General features: G+C 38.3%; 1 protein-coding gene across 1 annotated transcript in view; it reads right to left on the bottom strand.

Moving 5' to 3' along the window:
- vipr1b (vasoactive intestinal peptide receptor 1b) overlaps positions 1–26,696 on the bottom strand; it is a 295,279-nt gene that overhangs the window by 116,562 nt on the left and 152,021 nt on the right. The window contains exon 4 of the mRNA XM_045221440.1: positions 25,375–25,472. Within this exon, the coding sequence (XP_045077375.1) occupies positions 25,375–25,472 (98 nt within the window). The remainder of the gene's footprint in view (positions 1–25,374; positions 25,473–26,696) is intronic.

Consider the following 26,696-nt stretch of genomic DNA (forward strand, 5'->3'; position numbering starts at 1 on the left):
CATGTTTATGTTTCATGTTTACATTTAAATGTTTCCCCTTAAACCACTCGAGTGTTGCTTTAGCAGTATGCTTAGGGTCATTGTCCTGCTGGACGTTGAACCTCCGTCCCAGTCTCAAATCTCTAGAAGACTGAAACAGGTTTCCCTTAAGAATTTCCCTGTATTTAGCGCCATCCATCATTCCTTCAATTCTGACCAGTTTCCCAGTCCTTGCCTATGAAAAAATTCCCCACAGCATGATGCTGCCACCACAATGCTTCACAGTAGGGATGGTGTTCTCAGGGTGATGAGAGGTATTGGTTTGCGCCAGACATAGCGTTTTCCTTGATGGCCAAAAAGCTCAATTTTAGTCTCATCTGACCAGAGCACCTTCTTCCATATGTGTGGGGAGTCCCCCACATGGCTTTTGGCGAACACCAAACGTGTTTGCTTATTTTTTTCTTTAAGCAATGGCTTTTTTCTGGCCACTCTTCCGTAAAGCCCAGCTCTGTGGAGTGTACGGGTTAAAGTGGTCCTATGGACAGATACTCCAATCTCCGCTGTGGAGCTTTGCAGCTCCTTCAGGGTTATCTTTGGTCTCTTTGTTGCCTCTCTGATTAATGCCCTCCTTGCCTGGTCCGTGAGTTTTGGTGGGCTGCCCTCTCTTGGCAGGTTTGTTGTGGTGCCATATTCTTTGCATTTTTTAATAATGGATTTAATGGATGTTCAAGTTTCTGATTTATTTTTATAACCCAACCCTGATCTGTACTTCTCCACAACTTTGTCCCTGACCTGTTTGGAGAGCTCCTTGGTCTTCATGGTGCCACTTGCTTGGTGGTGCCCCTTGCTTAGTGGTGTTGCAGACTCCGGGGCTTTTCAGAACAGGTGTATATATACTGAGATCATGTGACAGATCATGTGACACTTAGATTGCACACAAGTGGACTTTATTTAACTAATTATGTGACTTCTGAAGGTAATTGGTTGCACCAGATCTTATTTAGGGGCTTCATAGCAAAGGGGGTGAATACATATGCATGCACCCCTTTTCCGTTATTAATTTTTTATAATTTTTTGAAACAAGTAATTTTTTTTCATTTCACTTCACCAATTTGGACTATTTTGTGTATGTCCATTATATGAAATCCAAATAAAAATCCATATAAATTAGAGGTTGTAATGTAACAAAATAGGAAAAACGCCAAGGGGGATGAATACTTTTGCAAGGCACTGTAGATACTTTTGTACCTGTTTCCTCCAGCATCTTCACAAGGTCCTTTGCTGTTGTTCTGGGATTGATTTGCACTTTTCGCACCAAAGTACGTTCATCTCTAGGAGACAGAACGCGTCTCCTTCCTGAGCGGTATGATGCCTGCGTGGTCCCATGGTGTTTATTCTTGCATACTATTGTTTGTACAGATGAACGTGGTACCTTCAGGCATTTGGAAATTGCTCCCAAGGATGAACCAGACTTGTGGAGGTCTATTTGTGGAGGAAATTGTTTTTCTGAGGTCTTGGCTGATTTATTTTGATTTTCTGATGATGTCAAGCAAAGACGCACTGAGTTTGAAGGTATGCCTTGAAATACATCCACAGGTACACCTCCAATTGATGCAAATTATGTCAGTTAGCCTATCAGAAGCTTCTAAAGCCATGACATAATTTTCTGGAATTTTCCAAGTTGTTTAAAGGCACAGTAAATGTAGTGTATGTAAACTTCTGACCCACTGGAATTGTGATACAGTGAATTATATATGAAATAATCTGTCTGTAAACAAATGTTGGAAAAATTACTTGTGTCATGCACAAAGTAGATGTTAACAAGAAATTTGTGGAGTGGTTGAAAAACAAGTTTTAATGACTCCAACCTGTGTATATAAGCTTCCAACTTCAACTGTATGTTGTGTATGAAAAATTATGTTGTAAATTCCTCTGTCCTAGTTAAAAACACGTTATCATCCAATAGGCTTTGATTACATTTCCAATATCCTTGGCCAAGTGGAAATTCAGTAAGAGTAATGTATATGCCAATTATCTGATGGTCCGACCGCATTCTGTCCCCATCAACACTTTTTAAACTTTTGGTGCCAACAAGAAGAAATGACATAAGAAAGTAGTCAAGATGAAAAGCTGTAAAGGTTAATGAGCCAAATCTGTTTATGGTCCAATAACATATTAAAAATCATCCCTCTACCTTGTGGATCTGTTTTGGACAATTAGCACATTCGGATCAAAATGACTGTTAATTAATATCATCACCCCTATTGAGTTTCTTTGCCCATGGGAGAAGTATATTTCACCACCCCAGTCCTTTTTCCACACAACTTCATCTAAAATTGTTGAATGGGATTCCTGTAAACTATAGATATTATATTCTTTCTCTTTGTAAATATTGTTTTTCTTTTCTTATTATCTGCTAACCCATTACAATTATAACTGGCTATACTTATTTAACAATTTACCATAATGAGATACAAGTTTCAAATCTATTTATCATAATATATGTTTGTAAATGTACCATTAAAAAATACCATAGTGATTGAGTGTCCATATACAGTGGGGAAAAAAAGTATTTAGTCAGCCACCAATTGTGCAAGTTCTCCCACTTAAAAAGATGAGAGAGGCCTGTAATTTTCATCATAGGTACACGTCAACTATGACAGGCAAAATGAGAAAAAATAATCCAGAAAATCACATTGTAGGATTTTTAATGAATTTATTTGCAAATGATGGTGGAAAATAAGTATTTGGTCAATAACAAAAGTTTCTCAATACTTTGTTATATACCCTTTGTTGGCAATGACACAGGTCAAACGTTTTCTGTAAGTCTTCACAAGGTTTTCACACACTGTTTCTGGTATTTTGGCCCATTCCTCCATGCAGATCTCCTCTAGAGCAGTGATGTTTTGAGGCTGTCGCTGGGCAACACAGACTTTCAACTCCCCTCCAAAGATTTTCTATGGGGTTGAGATCTGGAGACTGGCTAGGCCACTCCAGGACCTTGAAATGCTTCTTACGAAGCCACTCCTTCGTTGCCCGGGCGGTGTGTTTGGGATCATTGTCATGCTGAAAGACTCAGCCACATTTCATCTTCAATGCCCTTGCTGATGGAAGGAGGTTTTCACTCAAAATCTCACGGTACATGGCCCCATTCATTCTTTCCTTTACACGGATCAGTCGTCCTGGTCCCTTTGCAGAAAAACAGCCCCAAAGCATGATGTTTCCACCCCCATGCTTCACAGTAGGTATGGTGTTCTTTGGATGCAACTCAGTATTCTTTGTCCTCCAAACATGACAAGTTGAGTTTTTACCAAAAAGTTATATTTTGGTTTCATCTGACCATATGACATTCTCCCCAATCCTCTTCTGGATCATCCAAATGCACTTCAGACGGGCCTGGACATGTACTGGCTTAAGCAGGGGGACACGTCTTGCACTGCAGGATTTGAGTCCCTGGCGGCGTAGTGTGTTACTGATGGTAGGCTTTGTTACTTTGGTCCCAGCTCTCTGCTGGTCATTCACTAGGTCCCCCGTGTGGTTCTGGGATTTTTGCTCACCGTTCTTGTGATCATTTTGACCCCAAGGGGTGAGATCTTGCGTGGAGCCCCCAGATCGAGGGAGATTATCAGTGGTCTTGTATGTCTTCCATTTCCTAATAATTGCTCCCACAGTTGATTTCTTCAAACCAAGCTGCTTACCTATTGCAGATTCAGTCTTCCCAGCCTGGTGCAGGTCTACAATTTTGTTTCTGGTGTCCTTTGACAGCTCTTTGGTCTTGGCCATAGTGGAGTTTGGAGTGTGACTGTTTGAGGTTGTGGACAGGTGTCTTTTATACTGATAACAAGTTCAAACAGGTGCCATTAATACAGGTAACGAGTGGAGGACAGAGGAGCCTCTTAAAGAAGAAGTTACAGGTCTGTGAGAGCCAGAAATCTTGCTTGTTTGTAGGTGACCAAAAACTTATTTTCCACCATAATTTGCAAATAAATTCATTAAAAATCCTACGATGTGATTTTCTGGATTTTTTTCCCTCAATTTGTCTGTCATAGTTGACGTGTACCTATGATGAAAATTACAGGCATCTCTCATCTTTTTAAGTGGGAGAACTTGCACAATTGGTGGCTGACTAAATAATTTTTTTCCCCACTGTAGCTGTGCCATGATATTTACATTGCTACTATCGTAGACCATGTGTTTTCGCACGGGAAGGACTGCCTGTTCCATGATCTCGCCATCACGGTTGACAACTCCGTTGTGTCCTCCTCCCAGAGTGCGAAGAGCCTTGGCGTGACCCTGGACAACACCCTGTCGTTCTCCGCTAATATCAAGGCGGTGACCCGATCCTGTAGGTTCATGCTCTACAACATTCGGAGAGTACGACCCTGCCTTACACAGGAAGCGGCACAGGTCCTAATCCAGGCACTTGTCATCTCCCGTCTGGATTACTGCAACTCGCTGTTGGCTGGGCTCCCTGCCTGTGCCATTAAACCCCTACAACTCATCCAGAATGCCACAGCCCATCTGGTGTTCAACCTTCCCAAGTTCTCTCACGTCACCCCGCTCCTCCGCACACTCCACTGGCTTCCAGTTGAAGCTCGCATCTGCTACAAGACCATGGTGCTTGCCTACGGAGCTGTGAGGGGAACGGCACCTCCGTACCTTCAGGCTCTGATCAGTCCCTACACCCAAACGAGGGCACTGCGTTCATCCACCTCTGGCCTGCTGGCTCCCCTAGGTACAAGGTCGTAAAGGTTCTCATTAGTGGCTTTGAGAATTTCCTTGTATATTGTTGTTACAAGGCCTTGTCCTACTACAGATAGATAATAATACGTTGTTACAAGGCCTGGTCCTACTACAGATAGATAATAATAAGTTATTACAAGGCCTGGTCCTACTACAGATAGATAATAATAAGTTATTACAAGGCCTGGTCCTACTACAGATAGATAATAATAAGTTATTACAAGGCCTGGTCCTACTACAGATAGATAATAATACGTTATTACAAGGCCTGGTCCTACTACAGATAGATAATAAAAAGTTATTACAAGGCCTGGTCCTACTACAGATAGATAATAATAAGTTATTACAAGGCCTGGTCCTACTACAGATAGATAATAATACGTTATTACAAGGCCTGGTCCTACTACAGATAGATAATAATACGTTGTTACAAGGCCTGGTCCTACTACAGATAGATAATAATAAGTTATTACTAGGCCTGGTCCTACTACAGATAGATAATAATACATTATTACAAGGCCTGGTCCTACTACAGATAGATAATAATACATTGTTACAAGGCCTGGTCCTACTACAGATAGATAATAATAAGTTATTACAAGGCCTGGTCCTACTACAGATAGATAATAATAAGTTATTACTAGGCCTGGTCCTACTACAGATAGATAATAATAAGTTATTACAAGGCCTGGTCCTACTACAGATAGATAATAATACGTTATTACAAGGCCTGGTCCTACTACAGATAGATAATAATACGTTATTACTAGGCCTGGTCCTACTACAGATAGATAATAATAAGTTATTACAAGGCCTGGTCCTACTACAGATAGATAATAATACGTTATTACAAGGCCTGGTCCTACTACAGATAGATAATGATACGTTATTACTAGGCCTGGTCCTACTACAGATAGATAATAATACGTTATTACAAGGCCTGGTCCTACTACAGATAGATAATAATATGTTATTACAAGGCCTGGTCCTACTACAGATAGATAATGATACGTTGTTACAAGGCCTGGTCCTACTACAGATAGATAATAATACGTTATTACAAGGCCTGGTCCTACTACAGATAGATAATAATAAGTTATTACAAGGCCTGGTCCAACTGAAGAATGATACGTTATTACAAGGCCTGGTCCTACTACAGATAGATAATAAAAAGTTATTACAAGGCCTGGTCCTACTACAGATAGATAATAATAAGTTATTACAAGGCCTGGTCCTACTACAGATAGATAATAATAAGTTATTACTAGGCCTGGTCCTACTACAGATAGATAATAATACGTTATTACAAGGCCTGGTCCTACTACAGATAGATAATAATACGTTATTACAAGGCCTGGTCCTACTACAGATAGATAATAATACGTTATTACAAGGCCTGGTCCTACTACAGATAGATAATAATACGTTATTGCAAGGCCTGGTCCTACTACAGAATAATAAGTTATTACAAGGCCTGGTCCTACTACAGATAGATAATAATACGTTATTACAAGGCCTGGTCCTACTACAGATAGATAATAATAAGTTATTACTAGGCCTGGTCCTACTACAGAATAATAAGTTATTACAAGGCCTGGACCTACTACAGATAGATAATAATAAGTTATTACAAGGCCTGGTCCTACTACAGATAGATAATAATACGTTATTACAAGGCCTGGTCCTACTACAGATAGATAATAATAAGTTATTACAAGGCCTGGTCCTACTACAGATAGATAATAATACGTTATTACTAGGCCTGGTCCTACTACAGATAGATAATAATAAGTTATTACAAGGCCTGGTCCTACTACAGATAGATAATAATACGTTATTACAAGGCCTGGTCCTACTACAGATAGATAATGATACGTTGTTACAAGGCCTGGTCCTACTACAGATAGATAATAATAAGTTATTACAAGGCCTGGTCCTACTACAGATAGATAATAATAAGTTATTACAAGGCCTGGTCCAACTGAAGAATGATACGTTATTACAAGGCCTGGTCCTACTACAGATAGATAATAAGAAGTTATTACAAGGCCTGGTCCTACTACAGATAGATAATAATAAGTTATTACAAGGCCTGGTCCTACTACAGATAGATAATAATAAGTTATTACTAGGCCTGGTCCTACTACAGATAGATAATAATACGTTATTACAAGGCCTGGTCCTACTACAGATAGATAATAATACGTTATTACAAGGCCTGGTCCTACTACATATAGATAATAATAAGTTATTACAAGGCCTGGTCCTACTACAGATAGATAATAATACGTTATTACAAGGCCTGGTCCTACTACAGATATATAATAATACGTTATTACAAGGCCTGGTCCTACTACAGATAGATAATAATAAGTTATTACAAGGCCTGGTCCTACTACAGATAGATAATAATACGTTGTTACAAGGCCTGGTCCTACTACAGATAGATAATAATACGTTGTTACAAGGCCTGGTCCTACTACAGATAGATAATAATAAGTTATTACAAGGCCTGGTCCTACTACAGATAGATAATAATACGTTATTACAAGGCCTGGTCCTACTACAGATAGATAATAATACGTTATTACAAGGCCTGGTCCTACTACAGAATAATAAGTTATTAAAAGGCCTGGTCCTACTACAGATAGATAATAATAAGTTATTACTAGGCCTGGTCCTACTACAGATAGATAATAATACGTTATTACAAGGCCTGGTCCTACTACAGATAGATAATAATAAGTTATTACAAGGCCTGGTCCTACTACAGATAGATAATAATACGTTATTACAAGGCCTGGTCCTACTACAGATAGATAATAATACGTTATTACAAGGCCTGGTCCTACTACAGATAGATAATAATACGTTATTACTAGGCCTGGTCCTACTACAGATAGATAATAATACGTTATTACAAGGCCTGGTCCTACTACAGATAGATAATAATACGTTATTACAAGGCCTGGTCCTACTACAGATAGATAATAATAAGTTATTACAAGGCCTGGTCCTACTACAGATAGATAATAATACGTTATTACAAGGCCTGGTCCTACTACAGATAGATAATAATACGTTATTACAAGGCCTGGTCATACTACAGATAGATAATAATACGTTATTACAAGGCCTGGTCCTACTACAGATAGATAATAATACGTTATTACTAGGCCTGGTCCTACTACAGATAGATAATAACACGTTATTACAAGGCCTGGTCCTACTACAGATAGATAATAATACGTTATTACAAGGCCTGGTCCTACTACAGATATATAATAATAAGTTATTACTAGGCCTGGTCCTACTACAGATAGATAATAATACGTTATTACTAGGCCTGGTCCTACTACAGATAGATAATAACACGTTATTAAAAGGCCTGGTCCTACTACAGATAGATAATAATACGTTATTACAAGGCCTGGTCCTACTACAGATAGATAATAATAAGTTATTACAAGGCCTTGTCCAACTGAAGAATGATACGTTGTTACAAGGCCTGGTCCTACTACAGATAGATAATAATACGTTATTACAAGGCCTGGTCCTACTACAGATAGATAATAATAAGTTATTACAAGGCCTGGTCCTACTACAGATAGATAATAATAAGTTATTACAAGGCCTGGTCCTACTACAGATAGATAATAATACGTTATTACAAGGCCTGGTCCTACTACAGATAGATAATAATAAGTTATTACAAGGCCTGGTCCTACTACAGATAAATAATAATACGTTATTACAAGGCCTGGTCCTACTACAGATAGATAATAATACGTTATTACAAGGCCTGGTCCTACTACAGATAGATAATAATACGTTATTACAAGGCCTGGTCCTACTACAGATAGATAATAATACGTTATTACAAGGCCTGGTCCTACTACAGATAGATAATAATACGTTATTACAAGGCCTGGTCCTACTACAGATAGATAATAATACGTTATTACTAGGCCTGGTCCTACTACAGATAGATAATAATACGTTATTACAAGGCCTGGTCCTACTACAGATAGATAATAATAAGTTATTACAAGGCCTGGTCCTACTACAGATAGATAATAATACGTTGTTACAAGGCCTGGTCCTACTACAGATAGATAATAATATGTTATTACTAGGCCTGGTCCTACTACAGATAGATAATAATAAGTTATTACTAGGCCTGGTCCTACTACAGATAGATAATGATACGTTGTTACAAGGCCTGGTCCTACTACAGATAGATAATAATACGTTATTACAAGGCCTGGTCCTACTACAGATAGATAATAATACGTTATTACTAGGCCTGGTATTACTACAGATAGATAATAATACGTTATTACTAGGCCTGGTCCTACTACAGATAGATAATAAGTTATTACAAGGCCTGGTCCTACTACAGATAGATAATAATAAGTTATTACAAGGCCTGGTCCTACTACAGATAGATAATAATAAGTTATTACAAGGCCTGGTCCTACTACAGATAGATAATAATACGTTATTACAAGGCCTGGTCCTACTACAGATAGATAATAATAAGTTATTACAAGGCCTGGTCCTACTACAGATAGATAATAACAAGTTATTACAAGGCCTGGTCCTACTACAGATAGATAATAATAAGTTATTACAAGGCCTGGTCCTACTACAGATAGATAATAATAAGTTATTACAAGGCCTGGTCCTACTACAGATAGATAATAATAAGTTATTACAAGGCCTGGTCCTACTACAGATAGATAATAATAAGTTATTACAAGGCCTGGTCCTACTACAGATAGATAATAATAAGTTATTACAAGGCCTGGTCCTACTACAGATAGATAATAATAAGTTATTACAAGGCCTGGTCCTACTACAGATAGATAATAATAAGTTATTACAAGGCCTGGTCCTACTACAGATAGATAATAATAAGTTATTACTAGGCCTGGTCCTACTACAGATAGATAATAATACGTTATTACAAGGCCTGGTCCTACTACAGATAGATAATAATACGTTATTACAAGGCCTGGTCCTACTACAGATAGATAATAATACGTTATTACAAGGCCTGGTCCTACTACAGATAGATAATAATACGTTATTACAAGGCCTGGTCCTACTACAGATAGATAATAATAAGTTATTACAAGGCCTGGTCCTACTACAGATAGATAATAATACGTTGTTACAAGGCCTGGTCCTACTACAGATAGATAATAATACATTGTTACAAGGCCTGGTCCTACTACAGATAGATAATAATACGTTATTACAAGGCCTGGTCCTACTACAGATAGATAATAATAAGTTATTACAAGGCCTGGTCCTACTACAGATAGATAATAATACGTTATTACAAGGCCTTGTCCTACTACAGAATAATAAGTTATTACAAGGCCTGGTCCTACTACAGATAGATAATAATACGTTATTACAAGGCCTGGTCCTACTACAGATAGATAATAATAAGTTATTACTAGGCCTGGTCCTACTACAGAATAATAAGTTATTACAAGGCCTGGTCCTACTACAGATAGATAATAATAAGTTATTACTAGGCCTGGTCCTACTACAGAATAATAAGTTATTACAAGGCCTGGTCCTACTACAGATAGATAATAATAAGTTATTACAAGGCCTGGTCCTACTACAGATAGATAATAATACGTTATTACAAGGCCTGGTCCTACTACAGATAGATAATAATACGTTATTACAAGGCCTGGTCCTACTACAGATAGATAATAATACGTTATTACAAGGCCTGGTCCTACTACAGATAGATAATAATAAGTTATTAAAAGGCCTGGTCCAACTGAAGAATGATACGTTATTACAAGGCCTGGTCCTACTACAGATAGATAATGATACGTTGTTACAAGGCCTGGTCCTACTACAGATAGATAATAATAAGTTATTACAAGGCCTGGTCCTACTACAGATAGATAATAATAAGTTATTACAAGGCCTGGTCCAACTGAAGAATGATACGTTATTACAAGGCCTGGTCCTACTACAGATAGATAATAAGAAGTTATTACAAGGCCTGGTCCTACTACAGATAGATAATAATAAGTTATTACAAGGCCTGGTCCTACTACAGATTGATAATAATAAGTTATTACTAGGCCTGGTCCTACTACAGATAGATAATAATACGTTATTACAAGGCCTGGTCCTACTACAGATAGATAATAATACGTTATTACAAGGCCTGGTCCTACTACAGATAGATAATAATAAGTTATTACAAGGCCTGGTCCTACTACAGATAGATAATAATACGTTATTACAAGGCCTGGTCCTACTACAGATATATAATAATACGTTATTACAAGGCCTGGTCCTACTACAGATAGATAATAATAAGTTATTACAAGGCCTGGTCCTACTACAGATAGATAATAATAAGTTATTACAAGGCCTGGTCCTACTACAGATAGATAATAATACGTTGTTACAAGGCCTGGTCCTACTACAGATAGATAATAATACGTTGTTACAAGGCCTGGTCCTACTACAGATAGATAATAATAAGTTATTACAAGGCCTGGTCCTACTACAGATAGATAATAATACGTTATTACAAGGCCTGGTCCTACTACAGATAGATAATAATACGTTATTACAAGGCCTGGTCCTACTACAGAATAATAAGTTATTAAAAGGCCTGGTCCTACTACAGATAGATAATAATAAGTTATTACTAGGCCTGGTCCTACTACAGATAGATAATAATACGTTATTACAAGGCCTGGTCCTACTACAGATAGATAATAATAAGTTATTACAAGGCCTGGTCCTACTACAGATAGATAATAATACGTTATTACAAGGCCTGGTCCTACTACAGATAGATAATAATACGTTATTACAAGGCCTGGTCCTACTACAGATAGATAATAATACGTTATTACTAGGCCTGGTCCTACTACAGATAGATAATAATAAGTTATTACAAGGCCTGGTCCTACTACAGATAGATAATAATACGTTATTACAAGGCCTGGTCCTACTACAGATAGATAATAATAAGTTATTACTAGGCCTGGTCCTACTACAGATAGATAATAATAAGTTATTACAAGGCCTGGTCCTACTACAGATAGATAATAATACGTTATTACAAGGCCTGGTCCTACTACAGATAGATAATAATAAGTTATTACTAGGCCTGGTCCTACTACAGATAGATAATAATACGTTATTACAAGGCCTGGTCCTACTACAGATAGATAATAATACGTTATTACAAGGCCTGGTCCTACTACAGATAGATAATAATACGTTATTACAAGGCCTGGTCCTACTACAGATAGATAATAATACGTTATTACTAGGCCTGGTCCTACTACAGATAGATAATAATACGTTATTACAAGGCCTGGTCCTACTACAGATAGATAATAATACGTTATTACAAGGCCTGGTCCTACTACAGATAGATAATAATAAGTTATTACAAGGCCTGGTCCTACTGAAGATAATGATACGTTATTACAAGGCCTGGTCCTACTACAGACAGATAATAATACGTTATTACAAGGCCTGGTCCTACTACAGATAGATAATAATAAGTTATTACAAGGCCTGGTCCTACTACAGATAGATAATAATAAGTTATTACAAGGCCTGGTCCTACTACAGATAGATAATAATACGTTATTACAAGGCCTGGTCCTACTACAGATAGATAATAATAAGTTATTACAAGGCCTGGTCCTACTACAGATAGATAATAATACGTTGTTACAAGGCCTGGTCCTACTACAGATAGATAATAATAAGTTATTACAAGGCCTGGTCCTACTACAGATAGATAATAATAAGTTATTACAAGGCCTGGTCCTACTACAGATAGATAATAATACGTTATTACAAGGCCTGGTCCTACTACAGATAGATAATAATAAGTTATTACAAGGCCTGGTCCTACTACAGATAGATAATAATACGTTATTACAAGGCCTGGTCCTACTACAGATAGATAATAATAAGTTATTACAAGGCCTGGTCCTACTACAGATAGATAATAATAAGTTATTACAAGGCCTGGTCCTACTACAGATAGAATAATACGTTATTACAAGGCCTGGTCCTACTACAGATAGATAATAATAGTTATTACAAGGCCTGGTCCTACTACAGATAGATAATAATAAGTTGTTACAAGGCCTGGTCCTACTACAGATAGATAATAATAAGTTATTACAAGGCCTGGTCCTACTACAGATAGATAATAATAAGTTATTACAAGGCCTGGTCCTACTACAGATAGATAATAATACGTTATTACTAGGCCTGGTCCTACTACAGATAGATAATAATACGTTATTACAAGGCCTGGTCCTACTACAGATAGATAATAATACGTTATTACAAGGCCTGGTCCTACTACAGATAGATAATAATACGTTATTACAAGGCCTGGTCCTACTACAGATAGATAATAATACGTTATTACAAGGCCTGGTCCTACTACAGATAGATAATAACACGTTATTAAAAGGCCTGGTCCTACTACAGATAGATAATAATACGTTATTACAAGGCCTGGTCCTACTACAGATAGATAATAATAAGTTATTACAAGGCCTGGTCCTACTACAGATAGATAATAATACGTTGTTACAAGGCCTGGTCCTACTACAGATAGATAATAATACGTTATTACAAGGCCTGGTCCTACTACAGATAGATAATAATAAGTTATTACAAGGCCTGGTCCTACTACAGATAGATAATAATAAGTTATTACAAGGCCTGGTCCTACTACAGATAGATAATAATACGTTATTACAAGGCCTGGTCCTACTACAGATAGATAATAATAAGTTATTACAAGGCCTGGTCCTACTACAGATAGATAATAATACGTTATTACAAGGCCTGGTCCTACTACAGATAGATAATAATACGTTATTACAAGGCCTGGTCCTACTACAGATAGATAATAATACGTTATTACAAGGCCTGGTCCTACTACAGATAGATAATAATACGTTATTACAAGGCCTGGTCCTACTACAGATAGATAATAATACGTTATTACAAGGCCTGGTCCTACTACAGATAGATAATAATACGTTATTACAAGGCCTGGTCCTACTACAGATAGATAATAATAAGTTATTACAAGGCCTGGTCCTACTACAGATAGATAATAATACGTTGTTACAAGGCCTGGTCCTACTACAGATAGATAATAATATGTTATTACTAGGCCTGGTCCTACTACAGATAGATAATAATAAGTTATTACTAGGCCTGGTCCTACTACAGATAGATAATAATACGTTATTACAAGGCCTGGTCCTACTACAGATAGATAATAATACGTTATTACAAGGCCTGGTCCTACTACAGATAGATAATAATACGTTATTACTAGGCCTGGTCTTACTACAGATAGATAATAATACGTTATTACAAGGCCTGGTCCTACTACAGATAGATAATAAGTTATTACAAGGCCTGGTCCTACTACAGATAGATAATAATAAGTTATTACAAGGCCTGGTCCTACTACAGATAGATAATAATAAGTTATTACAAGGCCTGGTCCTACTACAGATAGATAATAATACGTTATTACAAGGCCTGGTCCTACTACAGATAGATAATAATACGTTATTACAAGGCCTGGTCCTACTACAGATAGATAATAACAAGTTATTACAAGGCCTGGTCCTACTACAGATAGATAATAATAAGTTATTACAAGGCCTGGTCCTACTACAGATAGATAATAATACGTTATTACAAGGCCTGGTCCTACTACAGATAGATAATAATACGTTATTACAAGGCCTGGTCCTACTACAGATAGATAATAATAAGTTATTACAAGGCCTGGTCCTACTACAGATAGATAATAATAAGTTATTACAAGGCCTGGTCCTACTACAGATAGATAATAATAAGTTATTACAAGGCCTGGTCCTACTACAGATAGATAATAATAAGTTATTACAAGGCCTGGTCCTACTACAGATAGATAATAATAAGTTATTACAAGGCCTGGTCCTACTACAGATAGATAATAATAAGTTATTACAAGGCCTGGTCCTACTACAGATAGATAATAATACGTTATTACAAGGCCTGGTCCTACTACAGATAGATAATAATACGTTATTACAAGGCCTGGTCCTACTACAGATAGATAATAATACGTTATTACAAGGCCTGGTCCTACTACAGATAGATAATAATACGTTATTACAAGGCCTGGTCCTACTACAGATAGATAATAATACGTTATTACAAGGCCTGGTCCTACTACAGATAGATAATAATAAGTTATTACAAGGCCTGGTCCTACTACAGATAGATAATAATACGTTGTTACAAGGCCTGGTCCTACTACAGATAGATAATAATACGTTGTTACAAGGCCTGGTCCTACTACAGATAGAAATAATACGTTATTACAAGGCCTGGTCCTACTACAGATAGATAATAATAAGTTATTACAAGGCCTGGTCCTACTACAGATAGATAATAATACGTTATTACAAGGCCTGGTCCTACTACAGATAGATAATAATAGTTATTACAAGGCCTGGTCCTACTACAGATAGATAATAATACGTTATTACAAGGCCTGGTCCTACTACAGATAGATAATAATAAGTTATTACAAGGCCTGGTCCTACTACAGATAGATAATAACAAGTTATTACAAGGCCTGGTCCTACTACAGATAGATAATAATAAGTTATTACAAGGCCTGGTCCTACTACAGATAGATAATAATACGTTATTACAAGGCCTGGTCCTACTACAGATAGATAATAATACGTTATTACAAGGCCTGGTCCTACTACAGATAGATAATAATAAGTTATTACAAGGCCTGGTCCAACTAAGATAGATAATAATACGTTATTACAAGGCCTGGTCCTACTACAGATAGATAATAATAAGTTATTACAAGGCCTGGTCCTACTACAGATAGATAATAATAAGTTATTACAAGGCCTGGTCCTACTACAGATAGATAATAATAAGTTATTACAAGGCCTGGTCCTACTACAGATAGATAATAATACGTTATTACAAGGCCTGGTCCTACTACAGATAGATAATAATACGTTATTACAAGGCCTGGTCCTACTACAGATAGATAATAATAAGTTATTACAAGGCCTGGTCCTACTACAGATAGATAATAATACGTTATTACAAGGCCTGGTCCTACTACAGATAGATAATAATAAGTTATTACAAGGCCTGGTCCTACTACAGATAGATAATAATAAGTTATTACAAGGCCTGGTCCTACTACAGATAGATAATAATAAGTTATTACAAGGCCTGGTCCTACTACAGATAGATAATAATACGTTATTACAAGGCCTGGTCCTACTACAGATAGATAATAATACGTTATTACAAGGCCTGGTCCTACTACAGATAGATAATAATACGTTATTACAAGGCCTGGTCCTACTACAGATAGATAATAATACGTTATTACAAGGCCTGGTCCTACTACAGATAGATAATAATGTTATTACAAGGCCTGGTCCTACTACAGATAGATAATAATACGTTATTACAAGGCCTGGTCCTACTACAGATAGATAATAATAAGTTATTACAAGGCCTGGTCCTACTACAGAGAATAATAAGTTATTACAAGGCCTGGTCCTACTACAGATAGATAATAATAAGTTATTACAAGGCCTGGTCCTACTACAGATAGATAATAATACGTTATTACAAGGCCTGGTCCTACTACAGATAGATAATAATACGTTATTACAAGGCCTGGTCCTACTACAGATAGATAATAATACGTTATTACAAGGCCTGGTCCTACTACAGATAGATAATAATAAGTTATTACAAAGGCCTGGTCCAACTAGAAGAATAATACGTTATTACAAGGGCCTGGTCCTACTACAGATAGATAATAATAAGTTATTACAAGGCCTGGTCCTACTACAGATAGATAATAATAAGTTATTACAAGGCCTGGTCCTACTACAGATAGATAATAATAAGTTATTACAAGGCCTGGTCCTACTACAGATAGATAATAATACGTTATTACAAGGCCTGGTCCTACTACAGATAGATAATAATACGTTATTACAAGGCCTGGTCCTACTACAGATAGATAATAATAAGTTATTACAAGGCCTGGTCCTACTACAGATAGATAATAATACGTTATTACAAGGCCTGGTCCTACTACAGATAGATAATAATACGTTATTACAAGGCCTGGTCCTACTACAGATAGATAATAATAAGTTATTACAAGGCCTGGTCCTACTACAGATAGATAATAATAAGTTATTACAAGGCCTGGTCCTACTACAGATAGATAATAATACGTTGTTACAAGGCCTGGTCCTACTACAGATAGATAATAATACGTTATTACAAGGCCTGGTCCTACTACAGATAGATAATAATACGTTATTACAAGGCCTGGTCCTACTACAGATAGATAATAATACGTTATTACAAGGCCTGGTCCTACTACAGATAGATAATAATACGTTATTACAAGGCCTGGTCCTACTACATAATAATAAGTTATTACAAGGCCTGGTCCTACTACAGATAGATAATAATAAGTTATTACTAGGCCTGGTCCTACTACAGATAGATAATAATAAGTTATTACAAGGCCTGGTCCTACTACAGATAGATAATAATACGTTATTACAAGGCCTGGTCCTACTACAGATAGATAATAATACGTTATTACAAGGCCTGGTCCTACTACAGATAGATAATAATAAGTTATTACAAGGCCTGGTCCTACTACAGATAGATAATAATAAGTTATTACAAGGCCTGGTCCTACTACAGATAGATAATAATACGTTATTACAAGGCCTGGTCCTACTACAGATAGATAATAATACGTTATTACTAGGCCTGGTCCTACTACAGATAGATAATAATAAGTTGTTACAAGGCCTGGTCCTACTACAGATAGATAATAATACGTTATTACAAGGCCTGGTCCTACTACAGATAGATAATAATACGTTGTTACAAGGCCTGGTCCTACTACAGATAGATAATAATACGTTATTACAAGGCCTGGTCCTACTACAGATAGATAATAATACGTTATTACAAGGCCTGGTCCTACTACAGATAGATAATAATAAGTTATTACTAGACCTGGTCCTACTACAGAATAATAAGTTATTACAAGGCCTGGTCCTACTACAGATAGATAATAATAAGTTATTACTAGGCCTGGTCCTACTACAGATAGATAATAATACGTTATTACAAGGCCTGGTCCTACTACAGATAGATAATAATAAGTTATTACAAGGCCTGGTCCTACTACAGATAGATAATAATACGTTATTACAAGGCCTGGTCCTACTACAGATAGATAATAATAAGTTATTACAAGGCCTGGTCCTACTACAGATAGATAATAATACGTTATTACTAGGCCTGGTCCTACTACAGATAGATAATAATAAGTTATTACTAGGCCTGGTCCTACTACAGATAGATAATAATACGTTATTACAAGGCCTGGTCCTACTACAGATAGATAATAATACGTTATTACAAGGCCTGGTCCTACTACAGATAGATAATAATAAGTTATTACAAGGCCTGGTCCTACTACAGATAGATAATAATGTACGTTATTACAAGGCCTGGTCCTACTACAGATAGATAATAATACGTTATTACAAGGCCTGGTCCTACTACAGATAGATAATAATACGTTATTACAAGGCCTGGTCCTACTACAGATAGATAATAATACGTTATTACAAGGCCTGGTCCTACTACAGATAGATAATAATACGTTATTACAAGGCCTGGTCCTACTACAGATAGATAATAATACGTTATTACTAGGCCTGGTCCTACTACAGATAGATAATAATAAGTTATTACTAGGCCTGGTCCTACTACAGATAGATAATAATACGTTATTACTAGGCCTGGTCCTACTACAGATAGATAATAACACGTTATTACAAGGCCTGGTCCTACTACAGATAGATAATAATACGTTATTACAAGGCCTGGTCCTACTACAGATAGATAATAATAAGTTATTACAAGGCCTGGTCCTACTACAGATAGATAATAATAAGTTATTACAAGGCCTGGTCCTACTACAGATAGATAATAATACGTTATTACAAGGCCTGGTCCTACTACAGATAGATAATAATAAGTTATTACAAGGCCTGGTCCTACTACAGATAGATAATAATACGTTATTACAAGGCCTGGTCCTACTACAGATAGATAATAATACGTTGTTACAAGGCCTGGTCCTACTACAGATAGATAATAATACGTTATTACAAGGCCTGGTCCTACTACAGATAGATAATAATAAGTTATTACAAGGCCTGGTCCTACTACAGATAGATAATAATACGTTATTACAAGGCCTGGTCCTACTACAGATAGATAATAATACGTTATTACAAGGCCTGGTCCTACTACAGATAGATAATAATAAGTTATTACAAGGCCTGGTCCTACTACAGATAGATAATAATACGTTATTACAAGGCCTGGTCCTACTACAGATAGATAATAATAAGTTATTACAAGGCCTGGTCCTACTACAGATATATAATAATAAGTTATTACAAGGCCTGGTCCTACTACAGATAGATAATAATACGTTATTACAAGGCCTGGTCCTACTACAGATAGATAATAATAAGTTATTACAAGGCCTGGTACTACTACAGATAGATAATAATACGTTATTACTAGGCCTGGTCCTACTACAGATAGATAATAATAAGTTATTACAAGGCCTGGTCCTACTACAGATAGATAATAATAAGTTATTACAAGGCCTGGTCCTACTACAGATAGATAATAATACGTTATTACTAGGCCTGGTCCTACTACAGATAGATAATAATAAGTTATTACAAGGCCTGGTCCTACTACAGATAGATAATAATATGTTATTACTAGGCCTGGTCCTACTACAGATAGATAATAATAAGTTATTACTAGGCCTGGTCCTACTACAGATAGATAATAATACGTTATTACAAGGCCTGGTCCTACTACAGATAGATAATAATACGTTATTACAAGGCCTGGTCCTACTACAGATAGATAATAATAAGTTATTACTAGGCCTGGTCCTACTACAGATAGATAATAATATGTTATTAAAAGGCCTGGTCCTACTACAGATAGATAATAATAAGTTATTACAAGGCCTGGTCCTACTACAGATAGATAATAATAAGTTATTACAAGGCCTGGTCCTACTACAGATAGATAATAATAAGTTATTACAAGGCCTGGTCCTACTACAGATTGATAATAATAAGTTATTACAAGGCCTGGTCCTACTACAGATAGATAATAATAAGTTATTACAAGGCCTGGTCCTACTACAGATAGATAATAATACGTTATTACAAGGCCTGGTCCTACTACAGATAGATAATAATACGTTATTACTAGGCCTGGTCCTACTACAGATAGATAATAATAAGTTATTACTAGGCCTGGTCCTACTACAGATAGATAATAATACGTTATTACAAGGCCTGGTCCTACTACAGATAGATAATAATAAGTTATTACAAGGCCTGGTCCTACTACAGATAGATAATAATACGTTATTACAAGGCCTGGTCCTACTACAGATAGATAATAATATGTTATTACAAGGCCTGGTCCTACTACAGATAGATAATAATACGTTATTACAAGGCCTGGTCCTACTACAGATAGATAATAATAAGTTATTACAAGGCCTGGTCCTACTACAGATAGATAATAATAAGTTATTACAAGGCCTGGTCCTACTACAGATAGATAATAATAAGTTATTACAAGGCCTGGTCCTACTACAGATAGATAATAATACGTTATTACTAGGCCTGGTCCTACTACAGATAGATAATAATACGTTATTACAAGGCCTGGTCCTAATACAGATAGATAATAATAAGTTATTACAAGGCCTGGTCCTACTACAGATAGATAATAATAAGTTATTACAAGGCCTGGTCCTACTACAGATAGATAATAATACGTTATTACAAGGCCTGGTCCTACTACAGATAGATAATAACACATTGTTACAAGGCCTGGTCCTACTACAGATAGATAATAATAAGTTATTACAAGGCCTGGTCCTACTACAGATAGATAATAATATGTTATTACTAGGCCTGGTCCTACTACAGATAGATAATAATACGTTATTACTAGGCCTGGTCCTACTACAGATAGATAATAATACGTTATTACAAGGCCTGGTCCTACTACAGATAGATAATAATAAGTTATTACAAGGCCTGGTCCTACTACAGATAGATAATAATACGTTATTACAAGGCCTGGTCCTACTACAGATAGATAATAATAAGTTATTACTAGGCCTGGTCCTACTACAGATAGATAATAATACGTTATTACAAGGCCTGGTCCTACTACAGATAGATAATAATACGTTATTACTAGGCCTGGTCCTACTACAGATAGATAATAATACGTTATTACTAGGCCTGGTCCTACTACATATAGATAATAATACGTTATTACAAGGCCTGGTCCTACTACAGATAGATAATAATAAGTTATTACTAGGCCTGGTCCTACTACCGATAAACCCCCTCTCTGATTGTCCGAGTGTGACCCCCTCCCCATGGGTTACTGCAGCCAGTGTTGCCAGCACTGCCACTCCCTGGGTGGGCGTACCCCACCGGAATCCCCACCGGCTAGGTACAAGGTCGTAAAGGTTCTCATTAGCAGCTTTGAGAATGTCCTTGTATATTATGCTCTCCCATCAGGGGGCTCTGGCTTTGTAGGACCAACCCTGCCAGGCAGGCTCAGCATCTTGAGGGGGCGGTGCTGCTTTAGTGGGTCTCTGACCGCATTCATCTTTCTGATTTGGATAGGTTACTACAGCCCATTAAACAGATAAGGACTTCTCCTTAGTGTACGGGTCGCTCAGGAGGCTGTCTAGGGTATAGGGTTGGGGACCGTTCCATCATCATAGGACAATAAACAAATAAATTAGATGTATAATTTATTTTAAAATGTATATCCCTCATCTGCACAAAATTTAAAGCTCTCTCTTGCGGCAGGTAGCTTAGTGGTTAAGAGCGTCTGCTAAATGACGTAAATGTAAATGTTGATTGAGTACTATTGTGTTCCAATTCGCTATATTTGAAGATGTATTATTTTGCTAGTCATCCTTTCTTCTAATGCAGTCTTATTCATTTCTAAAATACTATAAATGGAAAGTTAAAGAATTATTTTACCACATTCCCTATCTAGAATGGTATAGTGTAGTTGTTTCATTACATTTCTATCTATTCTTTTATTATTATTACCACAACCCCTAACATGGCTAGTATTTGGTGTACCATTATTCGACTCATCTGAGAACTTTGTGGGTTTTTAGAATAGCCACGGAGTAGTCTTTGTGTCTCTGAACATTTGTCAATATACAGTTTATCGACTACGAGAGCTACACGTCTTCTTGAAGATTGGGTGCAGAACTTTACGCCGTTCTGCAATCTCCCTTGGGAACTGATCATTCATGCCTAATTTCGTGCCAACAAGTCTTTTACCCAGGCTTTTAACCATTACTTTATCCTTAAAGAATGCAGCTTTGGCAACGATTGGGCGCTCATATCTCTGTCCTCTTTATCCGAAACGGTGAACACGTTCGAGTTGGATTTTATTGAAGCGCTGTCAGAAATAATTCCTTGACTACTCTTTCCGGTACTTCTCCTTTGCTTTCCTGAATACCAGTAAGGTACATTTTCACTCATAGATCTAGTCTGTATGTCAAGTAAGGCATCTCTCAGGAAGATGTTCTCCTTCTGAAGTTCCTTAACGTCCGTTTCCGTCTTATTGTCCCTTTTAGTTTGTTTTGTTTCTTTCTTTCTCCATTATGGCATCTTAATCGTCTCTCATCTCGAGGCTCCTTCATCTCCTTTATATCTTTACTGACTAGTTCAAGCCCAGTTTGTCATTTATTGATTTTAACAGATCGGTTTCCACTCTTCCAATTCCCGGTGGTGAAAAGCTTAAATCGTCTGTGTTCGTCGAAGAGTCGCGTTTTCTTTTGAGGATTGGTTCTCCTTTTTTACACTCCGTCATGTTTGGGTGTTGCTTGTTTCCATAATATTTGTCGATACATTTCTCTAGCCTTATGATTTGTTTTCTATTATCCAGATTGAAGGTTATTACCCACCAGTTTGTGAAGTGCTAATATTTAGTCTAACTTAACGATATTGAATATTATGTTTTTATCTTGAGGTGATCTACACTGCTGTGTTCAGTCTGCCATCTTGGTTTGCATTCAGACTCGGACCTGGTTACAAACCACTGCCTGTCCTCGACCTGCCCTTTGCCTGCCTCCTGTGGTTTAATAAACTACTCTGTATATTGAACCTTCCGTCTCCTGTGTCTGTATCTTGGTCATATCCTGAGTCGTGTTAGTACGAACTGGCCATGACTAACCCAGCAGATTCGGACCAGCTCCGGAACGCCGTCTCCTCCCAAGGAGCCATTATTGAGAGACACAAGGAGTTACTTCGAGGTCTTATGGAAGGATTCCAGGCCTTGGCAGAACGCTGTGACCGTGCCTAAAATACATTGCTGGAGCAATTCTGCGGATTGTCTGTTAGGCAGCCGGCCACGACAGTAACCTCCCAGCCCCTCAGTAACCCCGCTGACAGCAGCGCGTCTCTCTAGCCCACCCCGGCTTCCCGAGAACCCGGCTTACCTCCTAACACTGATGTCCGGGAGAGCTCTTCCTGGGCTACGGAGGTGTGGGAACAACAATCTGCCGTGTGCTTCAGTCTGGAGGAGCTCGTGGCTGAGGTGAAAAAGGTTTTCAATTCTCCGTTGTCCAGGAGAGAGCTTCGTCAAGACTCCCGCAGTGTGGCAGACTATGCGGTTGATTTCCGCACGTTGGCTGCCGAGAGTGCCTGGAACCTGGAATCCCTGTTTCGACACGTTCCTTCATGGATTATTGGAGGAAGTTTAAAGACGAGTTCGCAGCCCGGGAGCTGCCTATGGATCTCGACTCGCTCATCACCATCTACGGGAACGTAGGAGGGAGATGAGGTCTGATTCCGGTTCCACTCGCTCGACCAAGGATCCCACCTCACCTCCGAGGAATCACGGAAGTCCCCAGCGTCTAAATTCCCGAGAGAATCCAAGGTTACCCGAGTTCCCCGGAGGGTCTCCGAGGTCTGCCGACTTGCCTCTTCCGGAGCCGATGCAACTCGGCAGAGCTAGGTTATCTCCAGCTGAACATTTACACAGACTTAACACCAAGAGTTGTCTGTATTGCGGGACTACCGGTCATTAATTTCCCATATCCCCTTCCTCGTACCCCTCTCCATGCCATCCTGCTGTGGGGCAGCCAGGCCAAATCTCTCCAGGTTCTCATTGACTCTGGGGCTGATGAGTTTCATGGACGCTACCCTGGTGTCAGAGCTGGGTATCCCCACTCAGCCCCTCTCCATTTCCATGGATGTCAGGCACCTGAGAATATTTAGTGTGGTCCTCTGTAGCTCAGCTGGTAGAGCACGGCGCTTGTAACGCCAAGGTAGTGGGTTCGATCCCCGGGACCACCCATACACAAAAATGTATGCACGCATGACTGTAAGTCGCTTTGGATAAAAGCGTCTGCTAAATGGCATATTATTATTATTATATTATTACTATAGTAGGTAGTTAGTTACCACATGAAGATACTCAGTAAGACTACAGTATGTAGTTACCACCTGAATTTACTCAGTAAGACTATAGTAGGTAATAACCTGAAGATACTCAGTATGACTATAGTAGGTAGTTACCTGAAAATACTCAGTATGACTATGGTAGGTAGTAACCAAATCAAATCAAATCTAATTTTATTTGTCACATGCTCCGAATACAACTGGTGTAGACCTTACAGTGAAATGCTTACTGACAAACCCTTAACCAACAATGCAGTTTTAAGAAAGAATACCATCAACATTACCCCAAAAACATGAATTAAAAAAATTATAAGAAACAAAAGTAACAAATTATTATAGAGCAGCAGTAAAATAACACTAGCGAGGCTATATACAGAGGGTACCGGTACAGAGTCAATGTGCGGAGGCACAGGTTAGTCGAGGTAATTGAGATAATATGTACATGTAGGTAGAGTTATTTGGCGTTCCGGTACTGCTTGCCGTGCGGTAGCAGAGAGAACAGTCTATGACTATGGTGGCTGGAGTCTTTGACAATTTTTAGGGCCTTCCTCTGACACCGCCTGGTATAGAGGTCCTGGATGGCAGGAAGCTTGGCCACAGTGATGTACTGGGACGTACGCACTACCCTCTGTAGTGCCTTGCGGTCGGAGGCCGAGCAGTTGCAATACCAGGCAGTGATGCAACCAGTCAGAATGATCTCAATGGTGCAGCTGAAGAACCTTTTGAGGATCTGAGGACCCATGCCAAATCTTTTCAGTCTCCTGAGGGGGAATAGGTTTTGTCGTGCCCTCTTCATGACTGTCTTGGTGTGCTTGGACCATGTTAGTTTGTTGGTGATGTGGACACAAAGAACTTGAAGCTCTCAACCTGCTCCACTACAGCCCTGTTGATGAGAATGGGGGCATGCTCGATCCTCCACCTGAAGATACTCAGTATGCCTATAGTATGTAGTTACCTGAAGATACTCAGTATGACTATCGATGTGATGAGGGAGATCAGGGAGATGCTGTGTCCAACAGTGTAGCCAATTTTCACCTGCCAGAAGAAGTTCCCCTGAGAAACACACACAATAAACAATTGTTAATGACATGTTTTATAATTCACTTTGGATTATTCATTATTCCATCATACATGATCTCTTGCTGCGCTAGGATCCAAGGATTGCAGGCATGTGCTTTGTAGGTGACAGAGTGTTAAGCCAGGAGTTGATGGACAGTGTTAAGCCAGGAGTTGATGGACAGTGTTTAGCCAGGAGTTGATGGACAGTGTTTAGCCAGGAGTTGACGGACAGAGTGTTTAGCCAGGAGTTGATGGACAGTGTTTAGCCAGGAGTTGATGGACAGTGTTTAGCCAGGAGTTGATGGACAGTGTTTAGCCAGGAGTTGATGGACAGTGTTTAGCCAGGAGTTGATGGACAGAGTGATAATAACATCAGAGAGGGGAGTGCCCACTGATGGTTACCAGATGTTGTTGAAGAAACATGTAACATGAAGTATATAAACTGAGAGATGTCCTTTGTCCAGTGTTCAGATGACAAGAGGCGAAGCACGTGCTGTTTGTTATGCGTGTCACGGTTTCGGCCGAGGCTGCCTCTCTCCCTTGCTCGGGCAGGCTTCGGCGTTCGTCGTCTCCGGAATACTAGCTGCCACCGTTGCATGTTTCTATGTTCGTTTGCTTTTGTCTGTTTGTTGTGACACCTGTTATCGTTTAGTGTAATTAGTGTCCTATAAGTTCTCGTTGTGTTTGTCTAGTGTTGTGTGTGATTGTTTTCACTGTCTTGCGTATAGCTTATGTATTTGCAGTTGGCTCGGTTGAGCTGCTCTCCATTCTGTGTTTGGAGTATTTTGTCGCACGTATTTTGTGCGCCCGCTTTATTTCGCCTGCGTGCGGAGTTTCTCGCCTCAGGGCATTTGTTTTCGTGCTGTGTTTTGTTGCTAAACTACTAAAGTCTGTTGGACTTACTTTGTGCGTCCTGCGCCTGATTCCACCACCACACCCACCTACAGCTACACTGACAATGCGAACCCGGTACCGTATCTATTAAATCATTTGCATCAACTCTCCATCTAAGTGTTAAATATCTTCTTGCATCATGAATTACTTGATACCAGAGAAACTCGTCATAACAGATTGGCATCTAAACGAACAGGATGCAGTTTACAGCCGAACTAACAGGTAAGCAGACTTTCATTTTTTAAATTATGTCAAATTCTGCTTATCTGTGGTAAAGCTGAGCTGTAACGAACGTTTAAAATTCAATATTTTTTGGGGGGGAAT

The sequence above is a fragment of the Coregonus clupeaformis genome, chromosome 7, assembly GCF_020615455.1.
Source record: "Coregonus clupeaformis isolate EN_2021a chromosome 7, ASM2061545v1, whole genome shotgun sequence".
Lineage (NCBI taxonomy): Eukaryota > Metazoa > Chordata > Actinopteri > Salmoniformes > Salmonidae > Coregonus > Coregonus clupeaformis.